Source organism: Aulonocara stuartgranti (genome assembly GCF_965226115.1).
Source record: "Aulonocara stuartgranti genome assembly, chromosome: 4".
Taxonomy (NCBI): domain Eukaryota; kingdom Metazoa; phylum Chordata; class Actinopteri; order Cichliformes; family Cichlidae; genus Aulonocara; species Aulonocara stuartgranti.
In genome coordinates, this window is record NC_138942.1 from 2,990,804 (window position 1) to 3,015,597 (window position 24,794).

The 24,794-nt window shown below is 43.9% G+C and overlaps 1 protein-coding gene and 1 long non-coding RNA gene across 3 annotated transcripts in view; one reads left to right on the top strand and one right to left on the bottom strand.

The window, feature by feature from the left end:
- tmem104 (transmembrane protein 104) overlaps positions 1-13,570 on the top strand; it is a 74,500-nt gene extending 60,930 nt beyond the window's left edge. For both annotated transcript variants that reach the window (XM_082531449.1, XM_082531450.1), the window contains exons 9-10: positions 496-589; positions 12,689-13,570. In XM_082531449.1, coding sequence (XP_082387575.1) covers positions 496-589; positions 12,689-13,452 — 858 coding nt within the window. In that variant the 3' untranslated portion in view covers positions 13,453-13,570. The remainder of the gene's footprint in view (positions 1-495; positions 590-12,688) is intronic.
- Positions 13,571-16,747: 3,177 nt separating this feature from the next.
- Positions 16,748-20,876, bottom strand: LOC309705541. Its single transcript, XR_014276570.1, has 2 exons — positions 20,284-20,876; positions 16,748-20,176 (listed from the first exon to the last, which is right to left on the bottom strand). It is a non-coding gene; the product is annotated as an uncharacterized lncRNA (long non-coding RNA).
- Positions 20,877-24,794: the final 3,918 nt, after the last annotated feature.

Sequence of the window (24,794 nt, forward strand, 5' to 3'; positions counted from 1 at the left end):
TTATTATTCATGTAACGCAGGAAACGTGACTTTGCTGTTAATCTCTTGGTTTAGTTTCAGGATCCTGCACTGTTTGTGTTACTCTGCACAATATATTGGACACTTTCATTAGAACAATTGTATTTTTTTATAAAAACACTTTCCTTATTGATGTATTTTTTCTAGTTTATTGAGCTTTTGTTACTTTTCTGAGTCATTTCATTTTTTCCTCTGACATATTTATTTTTATTGAGCAATTTTACTGTAATGGGCCGTTTTAGTTTGCATTGGTGGTTTTTCTGTGGCGATTTTCCCACTTTTGGAGGTTAATAAAAAGTGCTTCTGTCTACATTCTCTGTATTTTTCATCTCTTATGGTTCACAGTGAAGCACTCAAAGGCAGCTTTTACATGACTGTGATTGATTTCTGACCTAATTAAGAAATGTAAAGCACTTCATTAATTAATGTGCCTTCTTCAGCTAGCTAAATGTGCTTTCCCATTTGCTGTTCCCACAGAGCGTGTTCACTGTTTTGTTGGGCCCGTTCACCTTCTTCAACGCCCAGAAGACAAAGTATCTCCAGATTCTCACCTCACTCATGCGATGGATTGGTAAGAAAACATTCCTGCAGTATTCCCTCGTAACGTGCTGTTTTTCTTTTCACTATTTTCTCCCCTCGCTTTCTGTGACCTCTCCATTTCTGCAGCCTCTTTTTCCACACACGCATATTTCCATTTTATCGGCGTCTCCCTCAGAGTTTCTTTCATCCCTCCCTCCTGCCTTCACCTGCCTGTGTGGCTGCTGCGTTTAAGGTCCGTCCATCATGGTTTGGTCCTGCTCTGTGTCTTTGACTCCCATCTCCTCTCATTCCTCAGCCTGACAGGCTTGACAGCCCGTCCCAAGCTTGATTGGACCGTCACTCACATGGCGACGGATGAAAATAAACCGCCCGTCCTGGGTCCACTGTTAAAATCACAACACCACTGAATCACGGCAGTCCCGCCGCCCCCGTACGGCCGCACGCTCGCTCACGTAAACGCACGCAGACACAACAGCGTTCGCGCTCTGTCCATCGTCTGACTAAATAACACGCGGGTTTTAGCTGCATCCTTCCCTCTTCCTCGTCTCAGCGTCCCCTGGCTCTGCAATTGATTGGTCGTGTCACTTTTGCAGGGCTCCAAACAACACGGGATAATGATTTAAAACGGCTCCAGTGGACAAGCGAAGATACTGGAACAGCAAATCGTTAAAAAAGAAAAACCAGCCTGTTTTTCTTGTAGGGCGGGGGTAAACCATCAAAATTACGTTGAAGTTGTTGATAAAAGCCAAAGATAAACTTGTCGTACTTATTTTGTTCTTGGTCTGCTGTACTTTAGGTCGAGTTTTGGCAGAGAAGAGAAGCAGACGTGCTTATTAAACTAACTATTAAATAATTCTCTCTGAACGTGAGCATCAAAATCAGCTGCGTCTCCAGTGAGTCTCTCGTCCTGTGGATGAATTTCTGCGTCACCTTGCTGGGCTGAAGCAGCTGAAATAGATCAGGCTAGCTGATTACTGAACATTAGAGTGAATGAATTATTCACTAGTAAAGTGATCATGTCATTGACCGGCTCTTAGAGGGATAAAAATGTAGTAGTTAGTAGTTAAATATAGCTGCACGGGCCTCTCAGCTGCCCATATTACCAGTATGGGATAAATATACGACCTGCTAAAAGTTAAAAACCCTTCAAAGCTATAAACAGACGGATACACTGGGGGAAGAGGCCGGTTATCAGCTGAACATATACAGTCCTGCAGCACATTTAACTAGTGAAGCATATCAAAATTCCCAGTCTTTCCTTTTGTCTGGAAATTATCTTCTATGATCAATTAACACTTCTCCTGTAGTGACATTCACACCAAGCAGCTCTGTCAGTGGCATACATTTAGTCAACTACACAAACAGCACACATTCAGTCAGTGTCTGTAAAGGTCAGTACTGTTCTCGGACATAAAAGCGCTCCACAACAATCCAGAAGCAAGTCGACCTCTTTACGAGAGACGACAGCTAAAGCGTTGGCGCTGTTTCAAAACATTTTTGTGTTTCGTGTCGACTTTCACGTCCTGTTTTACATCCAGCAGTTTCCACTTTGTTACACGTTAAAATGAGGACTTAATAACCTTCTGTAACACTCCGAGTCCAAGTGCTGACCTGTGCACAGATGTCTTGGCCCTCGTCGCGGCCTACTTTATCCATCACACCATCGATCCTTATTATCGGCCTGGATCCTTTTCTTTGCTCTGTCCAGTTGTGCATCTTTGTTTTTGGTGCAGAGCAGCAAGCAGCCTTCCCAGTGTGTAAAGACAGTCTGAGTTTTAGATTGCTTGTTGGAGTATTTCTGCATGAGCTGCGTCTTGAGGACGAGTCAATGTGCTGGAGCAAATAGGCTGCATGCAGAATATGAACAAATGAACGATAAGAAGCTTGTTTGCGAGCTGGGGCGCTCGTACTCGTAGCCCCATATTTTGTAATTCTACCATCTGGAAAATGTATGTTGTGTAGTTGTTTTTTATATTGTGTCCCTGGGTGTTGGTATCCGCTTTATTTGAAGGCGCTGACACTGACCACATGAGACAGGAGACCCTGCCTCCCCTCCTGACCATTACTCACCAGTCCCCGGATGCACCTGCAGTCACATGTGCTGCCCTGAGCGAGGACGGGGTGCGTTTGATGTCAGGGGTAGCAGCTGGCCGGTGCGTCAGTGCCCCGCCCGCCACCCTCGGCTCCGGCCTTGTCACAGTTGTTGCCACTCAACTGTAGTCACCTCGTTGTCCAGAGAGCCCCGATTTTTACACCAAACATGAGTGATGGTGTACCTGCCTGCTGCTCGGCTGTCGGTGACATGCTGGGATATTCAGCAGAGTCGCCATTAGCCTGGGTCAGCGCGACACCTTTTATACAACCCAGAATTCCTAGCTGCAGTCATTTAGTCACCTTGTTTGCAGCGGTGCCATATAAATCTAAATTAATGCTTTATAGTCACTAATAAAGGACGTCATCAGGGCCATCTGCATCTCTGCGATAATGTGTCTCACAGCAGAAGTACCTCACATGTTGGTGAAGGACAAGGAGACAGAGAAGGAACCACAGTGCACAGCTTGTATATGAATATTCAGTGTTATGTATACACGATGCGTTGTAGCTGCAGTTAGATGTAGTTGGAGTGTCTTCACCTTATTTTTGTTGTTTTTTTCCACATTAATCTTAATAAATATAAGGTAAAGGCAGACATTGCTGTAACCTGTTGCAGCCGGCCTCTTCCTGCCCGCTGTCAGCAGAGTGGATCATTACTGGTGCTCCAGAAGGACACTTTCCAAACACTTACAGGAGTACACAGCTTCTCTAATTGTTATTGAGTCATATGAGACAAAGGGAAAAAGTTAACAGCCTGTCCGCTCAGTAAATAAGTATTCATTACTGCCAGCCATCTCTCCTGAGACGTGTGGATAGATGTGTAGAGGGGCTGCTGTCTGAGTTTATCAGTAGGTCGGTGCCATGTGGATCTCAGGGCTCCTAAAAACAGCCATCAGACTTACTTAGCAGGAAAGCCTTTAAACATTTGTACTCGATGTTTGTGGCTGAAACAGTCCTCGATCAGGAAACTCCCATCTCCCATTATTGGGAAAAATGAAAACATAGATTTACACTCTAGCTTGACTGGCTGGCAGCAGGATATGGCTGCGATGGAGTGACTTTAGTTTGTCCAGTAAAATAGTACTTTTTGATTTCAGTGTAATTCATTTAAAACACTTTAAATCTTTAAGATTTTGTCCTGAGTTCATCTTTCATAAATAGCTTTTGCTGTAAGTCAAATGCTGTAAGTTTCAGCGAGCCGCAGGTCTCTCCATCCATCTAATGTTCTTAGTTTACAACAACATAATGTAAAGAGCCAAGAAACTCCCCGCAGGGATGCTCACAGCTGCCCACTGCCATTTTAAATGGCCATGGGATTGAGATATTGTTTTTGAAGGTCAGGGGGACTCTGGTGGCTTGTTGACTGGAAAGGTTCTGCTCATTCAGAGCGAGGGGTGAATTATGAGCCGGTCTTAATGAAGTGAGCAGCAGCCAGAATCACAGTTCAGAGGTCCTGAAAAATTACATTTCAAGACCAGCTGATGAGCATCAGTCCTGTTCTGGCTTTCAGTGACATTTGTGCTGTCAGGAGCAAAGAACCTTTTCTTTTTTTGCGTCTAAACATTTACATGATCACGACCACTTTCAGTGTTTTTACTGCCTGCTTGGCTTCGCTGCTTAGCACTGATGTTCCTTTGTGTGATGGCCACTTTGATTTTCTGCAGAGATGGTTTTGAGGTGGTTCAGGAATCACGATCCAATACAACTGTATCCACTAGCTAAGCTTTTAATTAGAGACACTGACCTCAGGTCTTTGTTTACCTCAGAGGCGGTGTCATTACACAGAAAGATTTGATTAAAGTGATTAAAATGTAATGCTGCAGTTTCAGCCATTTGTTTAAAAAATCGTTAATGCTTAATCCACTTAGCATTGTGGTCGTCATTTATTTGACATTTGACCTTAATTAGGCGTAATATTAGAATTATGTTTTGTAGGCTTTTTTAAAAACATTGATTAAAATGTAAACGGCTGACACTGTCCACTGCACGCACTCACTGCTGGGTAACAACTGGGAAACCAGTATATATACTGTATACTTACAGAAAGTTGGGTTGGACATGACAAAGCAGCTAATAGCAGGATGTACAATGTTAGCAAGCAGGTAGCTGTAACCTAGCTACACTGCAGGAATCTGGTGATGGTTAGTTTGTAACATTAGCTGGTAAAATAACATGAAAATGCTTCGTGGAGTTTATAGACCAGCATTGAGGGTCAATTAACAGACCTTGTCTATATTTTTCATATATTAACATGGATACTTGCATTAATAATAATAATAATAATAATAATAATAATAATAATAATAATGGATACTTTATTGATCCCCATGGGGAAATTACTTGTTTTTCTCTGCATTTGACCCATTCACTCAGTGAAGCAGTGGGCAGCCCACTAAGCAGGCGCCCGGGGAGCAGTGTGTAGGGACGGTACCTTGCTCAGGGGTACCTCAGGGTAGCCGTTAAGTGGATTCGAACCGCCGACCTTCCGATCATGGGGCGACCACTTTACCTACTGAGCTATCCCTGCCCCTTAGCTAACATTTTCCAGAGGAGAGATCCTTCCATGAATATGATGACAGTTTGACTGTGCTCTTCCCCTGATGCTCAAATTCCTGTTTGGTAAGAGGGGCTTCATTAGTTACACTGTATTAAGTGCTTCATATCCAACGTAGCAGCTAAACGTCAGTATAAAATCCACCATGGATTTTTCCCAAACATTGAGTTTGTGTTGAGCTAGGAGATAAAACTTTGCTGAATTTTTCGCACTCTGCGATGTCTTTTTGCAACTCGACTGAACTGGTTTTATTCTGTTTATTAATAATCTGAGCACCTTTTTCATTTTGTGGTTGATTGCTGTCCTACAGGAGCTGTGCTTTTGTTTTTTCAAAACTCTGACAATTGGCTGGGCTCTTAATGCGAGTTAATATCTGTTCATGCAGATTTTCCCTGATGTGTCACAGCTAATTGCTGTGCTATCACAGTTCGCATGTCATTACCAGTTTGGCCCCTTTCAGTTGCAAACTGATAGCAGACGGACTTCCTCTGATTGCCGTTTTATCACTTTATTGATGCACCAGAGTTGTTTCGAAGATGACACATGACTGCATGTTAAACTCGTGATGTTTAACATTTATTCGTAGTTCTTCCCCTGGAAACCATTTTACTGGGAAAGTCCTGACAGTCTATTTTATAAGTTACTTTAGACACGGACAATTTAAAAAAGCATCACAGTCATTTAAAATCAACATATTTAAGTCATAGTATAGAATAAGTATAAAAATCTAATAATTTCTTTTGAGAAAGTAGAATGAGCCAGAGAAATGTTATTTTTTTAGTCCTAACCTTTTTTTAAATGAAGAATAAACCACTTCTTTACATTGTTTGTTTCCTTTTTATAAAGCACCTTGAGGCGACTGATGTTGCGAGTTGTTGCTATATAAATAAAATGAAATTTTGCATCTTTATCAAAGCATTTAAATCAGTGAAACAGAGGTTTGGCTGGCTCGTGTCTGTGAACCTCAGCTGCAGCATGGGGTGCTAAACGGTGCAGCCAACTGCTGCGCTGCTTTGTGCCATGTATACAGAAAGCCCTATCCAACATCACAGAGCACGTTAGGAGGCGAGGAAGCCACTTATCACCCAACAAATACGAGTAATTCAACAGCCCCAGCAGCTCGCTACCTCTGTTCCTGATAGGCTTGACGTGATGGAGGCTCGGCACAGTGAGAATTCCTGAAACCCTGGTGAGACCTGGGCAAAGAGCCGGAGCTACTAATTACTGCAGAGATTATCCAAGAGTGCTCAAGGAGTACCTCTCTTAATTAGGGATGGCAAGATTGCTGTGCGTTAAAACTGCCAGGGGGGGGATGCTTAAATTGGCCAACGTGACAAGAAAACAAGCAGCATCACCAGAACCTCGTGTTACATTCGAGCGCGCAGCATTTCCTCTTCAGCACGGCTGCTTTTTTAAGCATCAAAGCACAGCGCAGATGTCCTTGACCTTCCTGCAGTCATCAGTGAATTGCTCACACTTAAGTACTCGCGTTGTTCCATTCAAAGAGCAGGGCCTCCCAACTTTCAGCTTTCCTGTGCACCACTGCACATGAGATTGATCACCTCTCACCTTCTACCATTTTCTCCTCATTGATTGAGTCCAGGATTCCCATCTCTTCTCCGATAGCATCTGGGAGTCTTTCTTTCAAGGCAGTCGATGACTTCTTGGAGCATTGAGAGAGTCTGCCAGCCTTGGCTCTAACCGCGTCTGCTATGTTTGCTACTAGAGACAACACAGCCGTACGAGCTTGCTCTGGAGGGTCGTTAAGTTGAAGCATTCCTCACAAGGTCAATGGCGTTCCCATCCAGGTAATATAAATCACTGGCTCAAAGAGATTGACGGGCCTAGTCGTGGGGATTGGGATACGTGGCTGCTCAATTTACTCAGCTCCTGTTGTCGCACGTCAAGTGCGGTGGAGAGTATTGGTTGGGCTCAGTGTGTCTATGTGAAGGCGCATTGAATTAGCATATCTCGACGGGTAGGTGCAGGGGTAATGGCTCATCCTGTCTGTGATGGTATGTTGTGCAGGGGCTTTGAAAGATGGGTGTTGTTTTCACGCTTCCACATGTGCACTGCACAGACGTGGCACTGAAATCCAGTCCATGAAGGTGATTGTGAAAGTTTAATTTCAAACATTTATAACCTGTGATTTCAGTATAACTGCCCAAATAAGCTCCCACAGGCCAAAGATGGCTGATGACTGGTAGATATGCAAGTATACAGTCAGATCAGACATTAGTCACTCCTATGATGAAGTCCATGAGATGTCAGATTGCATCAACGTGCGAATAGTAGCATTAACAGCTCCAGTGCCTTTTGCACACTCAATCCATCACCTAAACCAAAAGGAGTCATTTCAGCAGGGCGCACAGCATTTCCTGTTGTGTATACTAGCAAGTGAGGACTACATCGATGTTTGTGACACCTAATTTACAGGTCAGTTAACTGGTTTGGCATTTTTAGGTTTTAGAATTGGCTAAGACTACAATAGAGCACTAAAATAATACTGTTTAGTTTAAACATCTACGCCTTTACTCGCTCACATACTTGGTAAAATTATCTTTGGGTCTAATTCTCCTGAAATCATTTGAGATTTATGTGTGAAATGTTTCCGGTGAGCAAATAAAAACCACAGAAGAAGACAGGAGCATTAATGGCTACAAGAAGACGTGATGAGTTTAGATTAACGCAGAGTCGTGTGTACGCACTACCCGGCTCTCTGTAATTTGTCACTGAATAATGCCTTTTAAGGAGTAATGAATGCCCCTTATGCTCGTCTCTTACGTCAGTCCAGAGAATTATGAGGCCTTACTGAATTTACTATGTAAATAAACTTCTACACTCAGTTAAGGTGATCAAAGCTAATATGCTTTCATTTCACGGCTGTACAGTACTCCAGCATTGAGATTCATGGCTTATAGGTGCAATGAGCGCGATAAAATTGTCACGGCCGGACGTGATTTGCCCACCTCGTGTAGCATTATGCAGGCGAGGGCCGGTGACAAATGAGCACATTATGAAAGGCTTCAATCTAGTGCTCAGCTCCTCTCTACCATCTGATTGACTTTCAGTTACTTTGAATTATAATGAGTTGGTTCCTGTGACTTTAGTGGGATAAATGAGTGCTTTGTCTCTGATCAGCATAAAAACGTTCTAATTGTGGGCCAAAGAAATGTTTTCCAATCGATTCTTTTCAATTTAAAAGCATTTGGAGTTATATTTCATTTTTAAGCTTCAATAAGATTTGACTGGGAGCTTCCCAGTACAACCAGCCCCGTTGTCCTTGCAGGCTCTCCTGCAGCATCTTAATCTTGGCCAGACTTGGAAAAAGGTGCTTTAGGTAATGTAACCGTGCCCAACCACCCTGAGGCACTCTTAATTAAAAGCCCCGTGCAAGTTTCCTTCCTGTGCAGCCTGTGAGTGTTGGAGAAAGATGGAGAAAAGCCTTCTTTCTCTTCCCCTGCACCTTCGTCTCCCTGGTGTACCGCAGGCAGACGGGTTTAGTTGCCAGCTATTTCACACATAGCTTCGTGCAGACAGAAAGGCGGAAAAAGATGAGAGTTTGAAGGAGAAAGAAAACAGGCGGAGCAAAGGGGGCAGACAGATGGTTTTGGCAATGACTCTTTCACACATTGCAGATGTTTTGTAGGAAGAGGAGCAATTCAGAAAGATCTATCTATACAGCACAGATAAATTAAGGGACTTTTTTGCGTGTCATCGTCCTTGAAAGCTGGTGTGTTGCCCATTCGTTTGACATCTCTGTGTAAGAGGGTTGAGGTTGTAGCGGGGAGTCGCAGAGCTTTCCCCGGAGCCACAGATTACATTGGGCCTAAGCCAAAGATGCATTCAATATTGAACAGTCGTGAAACAGGTTTTACAGAGTTTGTGCTTACATGTGAAATTCAAGGCAAGCGTGAAACAAGGGTGCGAAATGTAGCTGTGTTGTGTTTTCCTGACACGGCTACATTTTCAGCAAGTGTTCAATCAGGCGGCCCATCAGTTATAATCCCATGAGTTTAGCCTCTGGAGACAATGGCCCGAGTTTTGGAGAAAGCTAAACGATGGACACAGCTTCTGGGTCTAATGGAGTTGCTTTCTTTTGACGTGGCCAGTAGGGGGCGACCTTTCTGGTTCTGCAAAGAAGTCTGTTTGAATCGAGGTCTATGACAAAATTAGCTCACTTCTCCTTTGACGTATGACCTCAGTAAAAACGCTTCTGATGAGCGCCATGTTTCTCTGTTAAATGATCTTCACTTTCTGAGTAAAACAGACGATAAAGGACGGCGCGCTTTAAAGTGTCGCTGCTTTGTGATAGATGAGTCGGTACCTTATGAGCTTGCAGTGTCGTGTCGTTGCCTTTTTTAAAATTGTGCACGATATAAAATATATACCAAGTTATACTGAAATCAGTGCTGATTTCATTCGTTATCCATGCAGGTAAATTTAAGCAAGTGAATAAAAGTGAATATTCTTTTTCAGAGATCAGATTACTCTTTTGTAAAGCTCTACATCCACACTGAAACACTGAAACACTAAAACAAAGGCAAAATGAGCTTTTTTTCCTGGTTCTTCTTTGGTCAGCAGTTATTTTGCCTCTTGTACAGTGTAGATGAACAAAGCTTGCCTTGTGGCATATTGCATCCCTACAGTTTGGTCTGCAGATGTTAGATATTCCCATCAAAGACAGCGTGAGTCTCAGTCTTATAGAGTGATGTCAGAGTTTAAGGTATAGAATTATTTTACTGCAGATATGAGGCATATAATGGTCCGAGTGACACTTCCTAAATGTCACCGAGTGTTTAAAGGACAGCTGATAATGAAAGCTGAGGAGCTGGCTCCTGGCCTGGGCTATGACTAACTCCTGGTGTCACGGGTTGATTGTGTGTGTGTGTGTGTGTGTGTGTGTGTGTGTGTGTGTGTGGGTGTGTGTGTGTGTGAGGAGAGATGGCTTGCTGGGCCACATGACCGTTAGCCTGTAACAGGACTGCATGCGGCTCTCAGGAGTCTCCTTTAGACACAGCTGCCAACGATGCGCCTCCTGAAATCAATTGGAGCTGCAGTGGGAACCGCAGGACGGTTTTATACTGGGCCGTGAAACGACCGCTGGTTTGTTTTTTACGCCTGATGTTTCTGGAACAAACAGCTGGAAGGCAGTTCAGCACTGCCATCTTTATCCACATGAGGTTAAACTCTGAGAGAACTGAGACCGGACTACAATGTGGTCACCATATCAGGTTTTCACCTCGTTGATCTTTTGAGAGAATTCACTCTATAACTATAGAAATCAGTCAAATGCACCTTCAACTTTATGTATGGCATGTTTTGGAAGCCCAGTTTAATTCAAAATAAAAGCACAAAAAAGGTGGAGAGACAATTATTTCTGATATTTTCATGTTTATATTTTATTTTTATATAATAATAATAATCTGATAACCAGTTTGGAGTTGAGTGGATTATATGCACCAAATACTTCATTTAAAAAAGTTGAATTAAACTGACGCTGTAAAGCCTGGATTTAAACCAAAATAATACTTATTGGGTACACTTTGCTGTTTTACAAGAACATTAAAATCAAGTGAGACCATCAGAAAAACGCTGTCTTAAACCCTCCCTCTTTACTATTTATCATCTCTTTTATTTGTTATTTGTAAAGTTGATAAATAATGTACAGGAAGTTCAGCTCCCTCACACTAACGCAGTCCTGCACTCACAAACACAAGATTCAATCTAAATACCTTTGATAACACTTGGAAGATTACAAGATTTAACCCTGTGGATGTTAGTAACTAATGTTAGAGTGATGTTACTGATATTTAACTAAATTAGATTTTTTTTGAGCTGCAGTTGCGCAACACTGAAGGCCAGATGACCAGATCATGATATCTTTAAAATAGCTTAATTGAAAATGTGTAAAAAGTACATTTACTGTAATAGTTTGCAGAAGTTTGAAGTTAAACATCTTCAAAAAATATAATCTGCAAGAACTATATAGTTTCTAATATAGATGTAAGATGCTTATTTGATTAATTTGACTTACATTTCTGTATTTAAACCCAGAGAAATGATTCATTTAGTGTAATGGTCAACATTTCCCTTTTACTCCTGTCAGCCACCACGCTGAGGCTGCAGTCACACAACCATAGAGACCGGTCAAGCACCCCATAGTAACCACCGATCACTAAGGGAAAACGGGTATTTTCCTGTTGCCAAGTGCTTCCTGTTACTACTTAGTTGCACAGAGTTATATGGGTACTACTGAAAACCTCCCTATGATTATGTTCTTTGCAGATGTCTACAGTCACCCGCAAGTTGCATTGAGGACTCCAACTTGTCTGCAAATATTTGTGTGTCAACCAACCCACCCACCAACCCCTATCCACCCCCACCCAAATCAGTCAAGGCAGGCGGCCATCCCTCCCTGAGCCTTGTTCTGCTAGAGCAGGGGTCTCCGACTCCAGGTCTCGAGGGCCGATGTCCTGCAGGTTTTAGATCTCACACTGGGTCTGCACACCTGAATCAAATGATGAGTTCATTAGCAGACCTCTGGAGAACCTCACGACATGTTGAGGAGGAAATTTAGCCATTTGAATCAGCTGTTGGTTCAAGGACACATCTAACGCTGCAGGCCCTTGAGGCCTGGCGTTGGGGACCCCTGTGCTGGAGGTTTCTTCCTGTTAAATGGAAGTTTTTCCTTACTGCTGTTGCCAAAGCACTTGCTCATACGTGGGTCATATGATTGTTGAGATTTTCTGTTTTCTTTGTATTATTGTAGGGTTTTTACCTTACACTATAAAGCGCCTTAAGGCAACTGTTGTTGTCATTTGGCGGTGTGTATAAATAAAACTGAACTTAATTGAATTTGCCAACTAGGCCTTCTTAGTAAAAGCAGTAAAACTGTGAAAAGTGTTATGCAAACTGGAAATGGAGACTGTTCACTGTCAAAATAAAAGCTGGGCCTTTTCAAAAATGCCATATGGTGCGCTACTGTTCGGTGGTTAGTTGGCAAGTGTTTGCTCGTCAGGGTCTTTCGTGTAAACTGTGGGAACCTCAGATATCTGTTAGCAGCCAAAGCAAACACAGGGAGGTTTTTGGTGGAGGATCCTCTCGGCAACAGATTTCAGTCCGCAAACTCAACAAGCACTCACCAACTGGTTGAGGAATACACATCTTTCCCTACTGACTGGAGGTTGCCGAGGAATCACCCATTGGTCTTTGGGGGTCATTTGAGGCACACGGTGCTGACGCCCCACTGGCCTGCTGATTTAAATCCTCTGTTTGTGGGGTGCAGTCAGTTGGAAGAAAGCAGGCTTGTTTTGAACTTTAACTTCTTTCATAGCTACTCAAGAAAAATAAAGTGGAGCTGAAAATGAGCAGAATAGTTCTCCTTTCTACCAGGATGGTCAAATGTACAATAATATTATAGCTTTTCTGCCATCAGTGGGTTTTTAAAATCTATTTCCTGTTTTGTTTTTGTCCCTCCAGCTTTCACCATGATGATCATCTTGGCAGTAATTCGCATCGGTAAAGACCACGGCGCGGGACACCCACCTGTCGCCTCCTTGTCTGGGGTCCCCAACCTGTTCGGGGTGTGCGTCTACTCCTTCATGTGCCAACACTCACTGCCGTCCCTGGTGACGCCCATCTCTAACAAGAAGCGCGTCGGCTCGCTGGTGCTTTTCGACTACATCCTCATCCTCGGCTTCTACGTGCTCCTCTCGTTCACCGCCATCTTCTGCTTCGATAGCTCGCTGCTCTACGACATGTACACCCTGAACTTCACAGACAACTGCGACGTCTTAGACATCCCGGTGCTGCGCTACTTCCTCGGCTTGTTCCCCGTCTTCACCATCAGCACCAACTTCCCCATCATCGCCGTCACGCTTCGAAACAACTGGAAGACCCTGTTCCACCGAGACGGAGGTACCTACCCGTGGGTGGTGGACCGAGTGGTATTTCCCCTCATTACACTCGTGCCCCCCATCGTGGTTGCCTTCTGTACACACAACTTGGAATCCTTGGTGGGAATCACAGGGTCCTATGCCGGTACAGGGATCCAGTACATTGTCCCAGCCTTCCTTGTCTTTTACGCCAGGCGCCACCTGGAGCCTGTGATGGGCAGAGATGCCATCAACAAGCACCGGTCACCCTTCCGCCACAGCTTCTGGGTGTGGTTCGTTTTGCTGTGGGCTGCCTTCAGCCTCATGTTTGTCACAGCCAACATCATCCTGACTGACACCAAGAACTGAGAACTCGTATCTGTGTTTCAGTTTGTGGTTCCCGTACAGGAAGCCTTATTGCTGCTGGTTGGGCAGTGTGCCCTTTTTTTGAACGTTTGTTGGGTCAATTAAATGTAATTAAGAGTAATTTATCAAATATTTTTTGAAAATTCAATTCAGTTTTGTTTATATAGCGCCAAATCACAATAAAAGTTGCCTCAAGGTGCTTTATATTGTACAGCAGATACAGAGAAAAGCCCAACAATAGTATGACCCCCTATGAGCAAGCACTTTGGCAACAGTGGGAAGGAAAAACTCCCTTTTAACAGGAAGAAACCTCCAGCAGAACCAGGCTCAGGGAGGGGCGGGGCCATCTGCTGCGACCGGTTGGGGTGAGAGAAGGAAGACAGGATAAAGACATGCTGTGGAAGAGAGACAGAGGTTAATAACAGATATGATTCAATGCAGAGAGCTCTGTTAATACATAGTGAGTGAGAAAGGTGACTGGAAAGGAAAAACTCAATGCATCATGGGAATCCCCCGGCAGCCTACGTCTATTGCAGCATAACTAAGGGAGGATTCAGGGTCACCTGGTCCAGCCCTAACTATATGCTTTAGCAAAAAGGAAAGTTTTAAGCCTAATCTTGAAAGTAGAGATAGTGTCTGTCTCCTGAATCCAAACTGGAAGCTGGTTCCACAGAAGAGGGGCCTGAAAACTGAAGGCTCTGCCTCCCATTCTACTTTTAAATACTCTAGGAACAACAAGTAGGCCTGCAGAGCGAGAGCGAAGTGCTCTAATAGGGTGATATGGTACTACAAGGTCATTAAGATAAGATGGGGCCTGATTATTTAAGAGCTTGTATGTGAGGAGCAGGATTTTTTTTTACAGTTCATTACAGTCGTCCAGCCTGGAAGTAATAAATGCATGAACTAGTTTTTCAGCGTCACTCTGAGACAGGATATTTCTAACTTTAGAGATGTTGCACAAATGGAAGAAAGCAGTCTTACATATTTGTTTAATATGTGCGTTGAAGGACATGTCCTGGTCAAAAGGGACCAAATGTCACATGTTTCATGTTTCACAAAAGTAAAGCTGGAGCAGTGCATGAGAGTTAAAGGGAATTTATTAATAGGGTTTTTTGTCAATAAACACCAGACAGTTTGAGTTTTTCACAAAGTTTTGCACTTTTTAAAAATGTATCCGACAGGCTTTTTGTGGCTTTTTAAGCCTCAAAAGAAGAGAAAGATGTTTAACCCTTATTTATCACCCGCCAGGATTGCTGTCCAAGTATCGGACAAAATTGTCAACGCAACCATCACTGGAGAGCGTTCTTCCAGCAAACGCTTCATTTAAAGCAAGCGTTAGAGTCGGGTGGTGTGACTCACATTACAACAACAACATTACGGGCAACCAAGTAGTTCTGAATGCTACAACGTGGAAAAATGAGTTTTTCCTTTGCAGTTAGCTCGATCATGTTGTTATCTGGAGGATTTGTAGACTACTGGGGATTTAGCTGTGACTCTATCGCAGAGCAGGTTGGTTTTATTCAGTCCACCTCTTCAGCAGTAATGGTGCTTCTGAAGTAGCAGCTGACACGTAGCATCACCCTGATACACAAGAATATGAATTATTCCACAGTGTGAAGGACGTCTGCTCTGTCATCACACTGGCTCAACAACAATGTGCTGTTTTTGATCTGCAGCAACATATGCTCTCATTGGTAATCTGAGTACTCTAACATGCTACTTAACATGCCGTGCTGCTTAACAGCTCTGTGGGTTGCTCTTAAAGTTTGCCTCATTCATATTCCAAACTATAGAAAAGATCCGACGGACCTTGAGGGCAGAATGTTCCAGTAAAAATATATTAAAGCAAGCGGAAGAGCAGACATGAAAAAGAGCCTGTCACATTCAGACTTGTGCTGTTGCAAAACTTGATAATGAGATTGGAACTGGGACCAACAGAAGAAGAAAAACGAAGCGATCGGGGACGATCACTCTTTCATGTCTGACGTGCATCCATTCCTCAGCGGCGGCTGCCTCCAATCTCCTCGCCTCCCCCTGGTGAACAATGAAGCTCCGTCCGTGACAGATCCACTGACAGATAGGCTTCCAGGAGGAGCTCCATCTCTGTTTATCACCTGACACTCGCGCCTGTAGTTCACACACAGGGCATGTCTTCCCGTCTTCTACTCCTCAGCACCCATTCATGACTCTGTCAGCCTCGAGCTGTATCCATCACACAGCTGCACCTGACAGGATAATGGAGATCTACAGTGCTTCAGCTCTGGCTGTGACGAAGGCATCCGCGGCCAAAAGCGATGGGAGCCAACTGCACAGCTTCATAAAGTGCACGCTGTACTGTACACCAATGGTAACTTCACTGACACTTGGCAGCTTCTTCCAACTTCATTATCGCCCTTACACTTCCATCTTTGACCCGTTGCACGATTCTGTCTGTGTGATTTTCACATTACAGTGGAAATCATCTGGAAATACTTCAGTGCAGACTAACAACAACCAGAAAAACCTTCATGCTCGACTTATAGTGTCGCACACAGGTTTGCAGGCAAATGTAGGTGGTGCTCAGAGACCCAAGCAGCAGTGACCTCCAGCAGCGTGGTGACCACAGAGTGAGAAACTAGCAGCAGTACAAAGCGGGCAGATCCCAAATTAAATTTACCTGAACTGTGAGCTGAGCTGTCACAGCATAGAGTAACTTTGACATATGACAGGTTCAGCCGCAAAGCGAAGCACGGTGAACAAAACGCTGCTTTAAGGAAAACAGTTGAGATCACAACGCGGCAAAGATGAATGCAATCATGGGCAATGAACTTTCAGCCTTTGGAGACAAACAGCTCTGGAAATAAATGGACAAATGGAAATAAAAAGGCAGCAAGACAGTGTGCCATTGAACAGGGTCAAGTTGGCATTTTACATTCAGTCTGGCATCTAGAACAGAACAGAAGTCCCTCATCAGATAGCAACGTAGTTGCTGCAGGACGGCAACTTAACTGCACGTTAATATAAGCAACCTTTGTTTTTATGTAACAATGTAACCAGAATGCCACCAGCTGAGTGAAGTACCTGCTGCGTAGAGACACATCAGTGCAGACCGACTCAGACTGTTTATGAATCAGTCTGGGATTATTTGCAATCCTTCACCGATCTTCAGTCGCTTTTCTATTTTTGCTTTAGTGTGTTGGAGCTGTTAGGAGTTCTTTTGTTCTTTTTGTTGAATATGATTTTGTGACTGTTTGCAACCACCAAAGACAAAATTCAGCATTTAAGAAGCGCAAGAAAGTAGAGCTGGGAGGTGTGTTGCTTTATAACAGAGATACAGATTCCTGCTTGGCTGATGTAGTTTGGTTGCATCCGTCCATTTTCTACCACTTAACGGGGTTATGGGCTCACGGAGGCAGCCCTTTCCATCTGCTGCTTCAGCCCCTCTGTCGGATGTAGAGGACTTGCCAGTCTAATAATAAACTCTAGGTTTACTCTAGGTTAGCACTACTTCCCTTTATGTAAGGCTTTGACTTTGAGATGCTTAAATCGTGACTGGGTAACACCAAAGTCCTTCTCGAAGTCTTTGCCCAGTTGTTTGGATAAAATAAATAATTATTTAAATAAATGTAATTTCAGTGGATTCAGATCAGCATTAAAACCGCATATAAAGAGTCATAGGTCAAGTTTAATAAAAACCACCTAAAGGTTATCTCCGCCCGGATGCGTGCGGCTGTGAAATTCTCCCGTGGATTTTAATTTCAGATTATTAGTGTCTGAGGCTCCACACCTCAGAGTGTTTGGAACAAATGGAAAATGAGGACAAGTACAGATTTCTACTGCTTTCTGGTGATGGTAACATGTGAGGTAAATGGAGCTTTTATTTGGTTTGAAGCTGAAGTATGTAAAAGTCCCAGTCAGCCTGATTGAACATCAGATGGTCTGGAAGTATTTCCAGTGGGGAAATAGTTTTGGTTTACAAGGATTTTCTGCACCTTTACTGTGTAAAAACAGCTTTTTTGTCTGTGGACTTCATAACATTCCTACATTGTCTCACATTGTTTTTGTTTACATCTCAGAATAAAGATCCAGGTTATGTTTATGGTTAAACTGAGCATCTGTCTGTCAAAGGAAGAACGGACAGGTCAGCTGACCCAGCAAAGACATCCACACTTTTAGTCCAAAGCACAGTTAAAACGTCCTACAGTATATGCAGCGTGTACAGGATGATTACACGAGACTGTGGGAAAGTATTTTCTTCTGGGTTTTAATTGTTGCTGTTGTTCTCAGCCTGTAGAAGAATTAACAGTTGTGGTCAATTTACATGCAAACGCAGTTTGAGGGTGTTGGGAGGGTTCAGCGGGTTGAGCAGTGGTTCCAAAGGCGCCGCAGCTTTTTCATCAACCGCTGTAATGCAGTTTAAATTGAAAGGTAATGTGCTGCGACTCGAGTGTTTTTAAGGCACTGCAGCGTCAGTCCAGCACTGCTGAAGGTTACAGGGGTGACGGCGTCTGTGGCGTCAGCAGGACGCGCCCGTCTTTAACAAGATCCGTCGCCAATAATTGAATTGACTGCAAATATCGGCGGTGGGTCCCACTGGTGTGACGCCCGCCAGCTTCGGTCTGGGTTGAGGGAGGAGCGGTGATGTTTAGAATCCATTTACATGTTTGCAATGACCTGAAGTGAAGCGAATGATACGAACACGTGAACCCTGAAAAGATGTTTGATACTTCACCTGAAGCCAGACTCAACGTGTGTGTTTGTGCGAGCAGATCAGTTATGAAACGTGCCTTTTTTTAAAGAACAGCCCTAAACTTCCTTCTTATCATCTGAAGAGCAGCGTGCCCGACATCATCAGCATTAATCCTTTTCTTTAAAAATGACAATCTGTGTTTGCCAAAAAGAAACTTGCATGTTTTCCTTTTCTTTGTGTTTCATTTCTTTGTTTTTCTTCCATAAGTTTACATCTTGTGTTTGTTTACAGAGATCTGGCTGTAATGTTTCTGCTTTAATTGATATTCTGTTTCTTTTCTTTTTCTGTTTTTTTTAATTATTTGGTTTTTATGACTCACAAAAAAGTTAAATAAATGAAATAAATGATTTATATTCATCTGAAGTGCATCAGCCTTGAAGGAAAACTCTGCTTTCCTAACCCTCGGTGACTTCAGCCTTTTGTCAAACATTTAGGGCTCAAACTAATCTGGTCTCTATTGTACCGTCATATTCTATTAACCGCTGAGATACGCTGCATGACCACATGAACAAAGTGGCTCAAGATAACTTTCTCTTTTGTGCTACAGCATCAGCTCTGTTGTGTTTCTCAATTTGTGATGAAAACTTGGAAGCTGATTTCCATTTGCTGTCCCTGGTTGACGTACTGTATCGACTGTTACTTCAAAACTGATCGAGTTTGTTAATGGAAAAGAAAAATCATATTTTTCTCGGGGTTTTGATGACGAGGGACGGATCGGACTGAAATCTCTGGCTTTCTTACATTTAGAATGACGAAAATGTGCAAAGTTGATCCGAATACGATGCCTGAGCTCATAAACTCATGAAAGGTTTCCACAGACCTTCTATAGGAGCAGACGTTACATCTGTGTTCTGCTTCTACTGCGTCCACCTTTTATACAGCCCGCGGGTACGTCATGTGAGCGAATACCATCATTGCATCATGTCAGTTTGTGCAGCCTCTTGTCTCAGAGATATTCCACGATCAGCTGTGAGTGGATTATATCACAGTGGAAGTGTTTAGGAACCACAGCAACTCAGCCACAGAGTGAAAAACCTCAGAGGGTTACAGAGGGGGGCACTGAATGCATGAAAGGGACCAACTGCAAACAACCTCTGGCATTAACATCAGCACAAAAACTGTGTGCCGGGAGCTTCATGACGTAGGCGTCACAGGTGGAGTAGCTCCTGTCGGTGTTGAGGTGGCCCACCGACAGGACACCAGTCCAGAACCGGTTTCATGCATTTCTGCCAAAACTAAAAACTGGCACCATCGCTGAAAATTCAAACCAAATAAGAGGAGCCGCTGCAGGACATTTTAGAGTAAACCAAGCTAACACAGCACAAACAGCACCGTGATAGGCCAGATGTTTTCTATTGTTTACATTTCTTTATTACAGGTCTTTATTTATTTCATATTGAAGACTGAGCAAGGAGAAGACAGCCAGGGTGGAAGATTTTCCTGAGATGGTGTTCAGAGGTTTCATCCACCGGCGTGTTTGAGGAAACCAGGTAACAGATTGCCAACGTGGTGTCTTTTGACTCGACTCTAAAACAGTGGAAAATCTTAGAAGCGATTAAAGCATTTTAACCAGCAGAGTAGCAAAAACTACTAAACCATAACCGATTCTCCAAAATGATCAAATCCTCCTGTAAGAGTCAATCTAATTACAAGAGTTTGTCCCGTTCACAGAATCAGCCATACATACATTTTCTTCTGCTTTTCTAACTCAGGGTTGCTGGAATCTGTCTCAGTCGTTACAGGGTGAGAGGCGGGGCCATCAGTCTGTCTCGTGGCCAACACATAAATTACAAACACGCTTTCATACCAAGGGCCACTTTAGAGTCACCAGTACACCCCGTGCATGTCTTTGGACCGTGGGAGGAAGCCGGGTAACCCTGAGAGATCCCGCAGGCACGTGAAGAACATGCAAACTCTACGCAGAGAGGCCTCGACTGGATTCAAACCTTCCTGCTGTGGACGACGGCGACCGCATTGCTGTGCCGCCCTGTCAGGCTCCTAAAAGTGCAAAAACATGACACATTCTCCCGACTCTGAGTCATTCTCTGGAATTGGATGCATGAATCAGTCTCATACCACGTTCATTCATACTTCCACACACTCACCGTTGGCAGTATTTGTATCTGCTCTGCAGGTAATTGGCATCTCCTTTTTTTTCCAGCCCTCTTCACCTCGATCTTCCCTGAAGCATGCCGCCATTTTTTATTTTTTTTTATTGATACTCGAGATGGCTGTTTTTATTATCGAAGCAAGCCTCCCCCTCTGAATTCCAATCCCAGCAGCGCTGCTCCGGTGTAATTTAATTTACCCTCTGTCCTTTTATGTATGTGGGATGTGCCTGCATGTTTGGGGGCAGAGCTTTAATTGGAAATGCAAACTTAATTAATTCACAGCGTTTTTAATTGCTGCATGGTTTATTCAGCACGGCGGTGTGAAGAGAGCGCACGTACTGGCTGCCTCACGCCTGCAAATATTTGATCACCTGGGGTGATTGGAGATATTTTTTAACTGCTGGCTTCATCAGAACTAATCAAAAACCTCGAACCTGCTCTCTTCTCCGCTGAAGCGTCAGATAATCTGCAGAATTAAACTCCCGTCTCTCATTAAAAACACGATTTTGATTCATTTTCTACATCCTTTAAAAACAGTTTTGTCTCATTTCACTTTGAATTAACGTTAAAGTATCATGTTAGTAAAAGTGCCACGCTTTTCAATTTTACACATACAAGATTTTTATTTATTTATTCATTTATTATAAATAAAAATCAGAACTCACGGCTTTGTGCACACCTGTGCACCACAAAAAACACCACAGAGGCTTCAGTTTGCATGAAGACTGGACTCTGGAGCAACGAAAAAAAGGCTCACCTGCTCCGTTGAGTCCAGATTTACTCGTTTTGTGCCATTGGAGGACGGGCAGCACCCAGCATGCATCGCTCCTACCATCACATTATGATCTGGGGTTGCTTCTGTCGGTCAGCTTCAGCAAACTGAGGTCATCTGACAACCTGAAGAGACCGAATGACCAGGCTTCTCTATCAGAGGATTTTTCCACGAGGACGCTGCCGATTGTGAAGATTCAAACTCAGATTATGAATCCAGACATTCACCTCATCTTTGAAATCTTTCAGATATGCTGGAGGAGACACAGCAGGCCGATCATCTCCCTCCGTGCACGTTTACGTCATCGCTTCTATGACGTTCTTCTTTCTTGCTCTGTCAGATATTATTTCTCTGCAGTTAAATTCCCTCTGTGTCTTTGCTGAGCTCTTTTGATAGTCGTGGAAATCTGACCAGATTTGTCCTTGTGAGGACGGACACACACACACACACACACACACACACACACACACACACACACACACACACACACAGTGCCATCTGCAGTCGCATCTATTCTGGCCTACAGCTTTATTACTAGATTTATTTACTGAGGCTGGGTCAGGTGCCTCGGCGAGCCCTGCTTGGCCCCTCAGGTGAGCCCCGGCGGTGGAGGCGATTATGACTCTATCAGCAGCTCTTATTAAGTGTCGGCAGCAGCGGGCAGGGCGCTGTGGCCGCTGTGGAGGGAAATCAGTCGCCGCGTGCCGTTTCAAGCCACTCGCCGCTCATTAACAGGTCACATGTTTCTTCTGTCTGCAGCCGTGTGGTACAGCCAGCATGGCTGAAAGCTTTAGTTCACCTTGCCTCACTAATAGAAGTCATTTCAGACGATGGGAGCAAACACAGTCATTGCTGGGTAAGACATGAACGCACCAGAGCAGAGCCAGGGGTTTGATTTTGGACTGTTGGTACTAAAAGTAGAAATCTGCCCCCATCTACAAACTCCTTTTGTTTCATCATTGCTCACGTCTGAATTTAACTGCCTGAGGTTTTAGCCCGTTTGGAGCTCAATCCCAGCCAGGTGCAGTCTCATCTTGTAATGACAGATGGTTTTCTTTTAATTCCAGACAGATGCTCCCTTTTTTTAAATGTCCTTTTTTCGCTCCCCTCCCTCGTGCCTCGCTGCTGTGAGGTTCATTAGCACAAACGGGGCTTAGCAGAAGTCTTGGAGAGAGATGAGGGTCACAGCATTTTAGGGATGCTGGCCAAGCCCTGACTGAGCTGCTCTGACAGCCTGATCGTCATGCAGGACAGAGCGGGTTGTCTGTCTGCGCTGACGGGAGGCGCTCTTTAAACTTTAACAGCATCTGCATAACTGTGTGAGGAGCTGCGTCCTCAAACCGAGCGTCCAGACAGGAGGGAGGGAGTGTTTCTGCAGCCACGAGTGACCTCATGGGCAAGAGATTCACTTTGGTTTTAACATGAGATATTTGCTCATCCCAAATGTGGGAAATCCTTTTACAACAGCAGTCAGTATAATAATAATTATACTCTTCTTCATTCAGCTGCTCCCTTTAGGATTTGCCACAGCAGATCATCTGCCTCCATCTCTTCCTGTCCCAGCATCCTCCTCCTCTGCATCATCCTGCCTCTCAGCTCCATCTTCATCCTCCTCTGTCCAGTATATCCAGTCTCCCTCCTCAGCTCACACCATCTCAGCCTCTAATTTGACTCATTTCCGCTCACTCCCATTGAACATCTGAACATCTTCAGCTCCTCCTCCTGCCCGATGTCCGTGTCAGACCCAACCATACATCACAGGTCCTTTCCTTTCACTCTCGCTGCTCTCCTTTTATCTAATCCTAAGCCTTCCAATCGGTAAACATGCTACTCTACCTCTTAAATTACAGCCACGTTGAACTAAGTGCCATCGTGGTAATGGCAGTTTTTTGGGGCACTTATTTTAAAAATGTATCTAAATGATTTTCATTTCAGTGGCCACTGGGACACAGACATGGTGAGTATTAAAATGGGGTCAAATCTCCTGAAAAGATTAAAGCGTTGATGACTTTGGCTTGATGATGATAAAGTAACAGGAGGAAACAGCGCTCATACCTGCCTCTCCCCACCCACCTCCTCAGCTCTGCAAGGGGGACATGCCCGAAACACTTCACCTACTGTAGGAGGTGCGCAGGAGGCGTCTCTCCATGTGGAGGAGTACCACGCCATCAGGAGGTTCTGTCGGGCGTCAGCGCTTTGTGGATCAGGTGGAGGTCACAGGTGGTCTGACCCCACCTGCTGACACCGTGGTTACAGGGACATGAAACATTAAACGCAGCGTACAGAGCCCGAAAAGCAGAACTGCAGTGAAAGAAAATGAAAAATATTTGCTTGATTATTTTCTTTGCAGCACTACTGATTAGCTGATACTGGGAAAGTCAACAAAGTCAGAGAGAAGGTCAAAGGTCAGCTAGATAATATTATAAAACCTTTTCATCATTTCTAAAAACTAGATCAACACTTTCAGGCGTCATTCTCAAAAACTGAAGCATTTTTATCATTGCCTTTATTTCAGAGTTCTGGCTGCAGAGCAGTGAATGAGGATTTAGTGTTCCTCTTCTTTAAACTGTAGAAAGGACAGTAAAGTCCGTTTTTATTGGTTTAACTATATTCTCAAACGGCACAGCTTGAATGGTTTGTATTATAGAAACTGTTTGGGGGGGGCGTGGCCACACGATGCCACAAAGGGCGGCGCTGTAGTTGAATATTCTGTGGCAGCGTGTCAGTGCATGATTAATAATCCTCACACACGGCGTGCAGATGAACTTTAACATGATTTTTACATTCAGCAGCCACACACGTGTGAGCATTCACCGCTTTGTGTTCAGGCTTAAACCTACATCGGATCACTTTTCCATTCAAAATCCAGCTGGAATTTCATTCAGTGGCTCTTATTTGTTTTTATATGGTTAAGGGTCCCATCAGTCCACCTTAAACAAGCTGCCACTGTGGTCTGATGCTTTTATTTTTTACCATCAGGGAAACCCAACTCCCTGCATGCTTGGATTTTTGGCAGTTAGATGTGGATGCGTGTGTTGAGTAAATACTTTAGTGTTAGTTTCGGTTTCAGCTAGGGCTGAACGATATATCGCATTTGCGATAATATCGCGACATGATCAAGTGCAATTTTCTAACCGCAAAGGCTGCGATTATACTCTGGACATGTCCAAATTCATGGGCTGCATCCTCCTGAGGCCGCATTTGTAGACCGATTACGTCACAGCGACGCGCCGAAGGCTGTCCAAATTACTACCATATCCCAGAATTCATAGCGCGGCCCAGCCAAACTCCAGTTTCCAGCAATGGCGGCCGCTACTAAGTTTTAAAATTACTCATACTAATCTTTCAGGGTCACAAAATAAACTTTTAACATATTTTCAGGCGAGAAAGTAGCTGTGTAAACATCAAATATCTGCTCGGTTTATCAAGATATCCCATATTTGCAAAAGTGCTTCGACGTTTTCAGAGGCGTCTGCTACCCACCAGCTCGACAGCTAGCCGGGAGCTCGAGGGTTACTGATGCGGCCGAGAGCGGCACAACTCCCGGCACATCATTTTCAGATCACCGCGGAGTTTCGCTGCTCGGGTTAAACGTAATATATAAGTCACTTAGACAACCTAAAAATGTTATTGTTGGGCTTTTTTCAGTGTTTTGTTTGTTCGTGAGTAAATCGGTTTGGCTGAGATTAAAGTTATTAGATTAGATAAAATAAAACTTTATTAATCCCCCGGG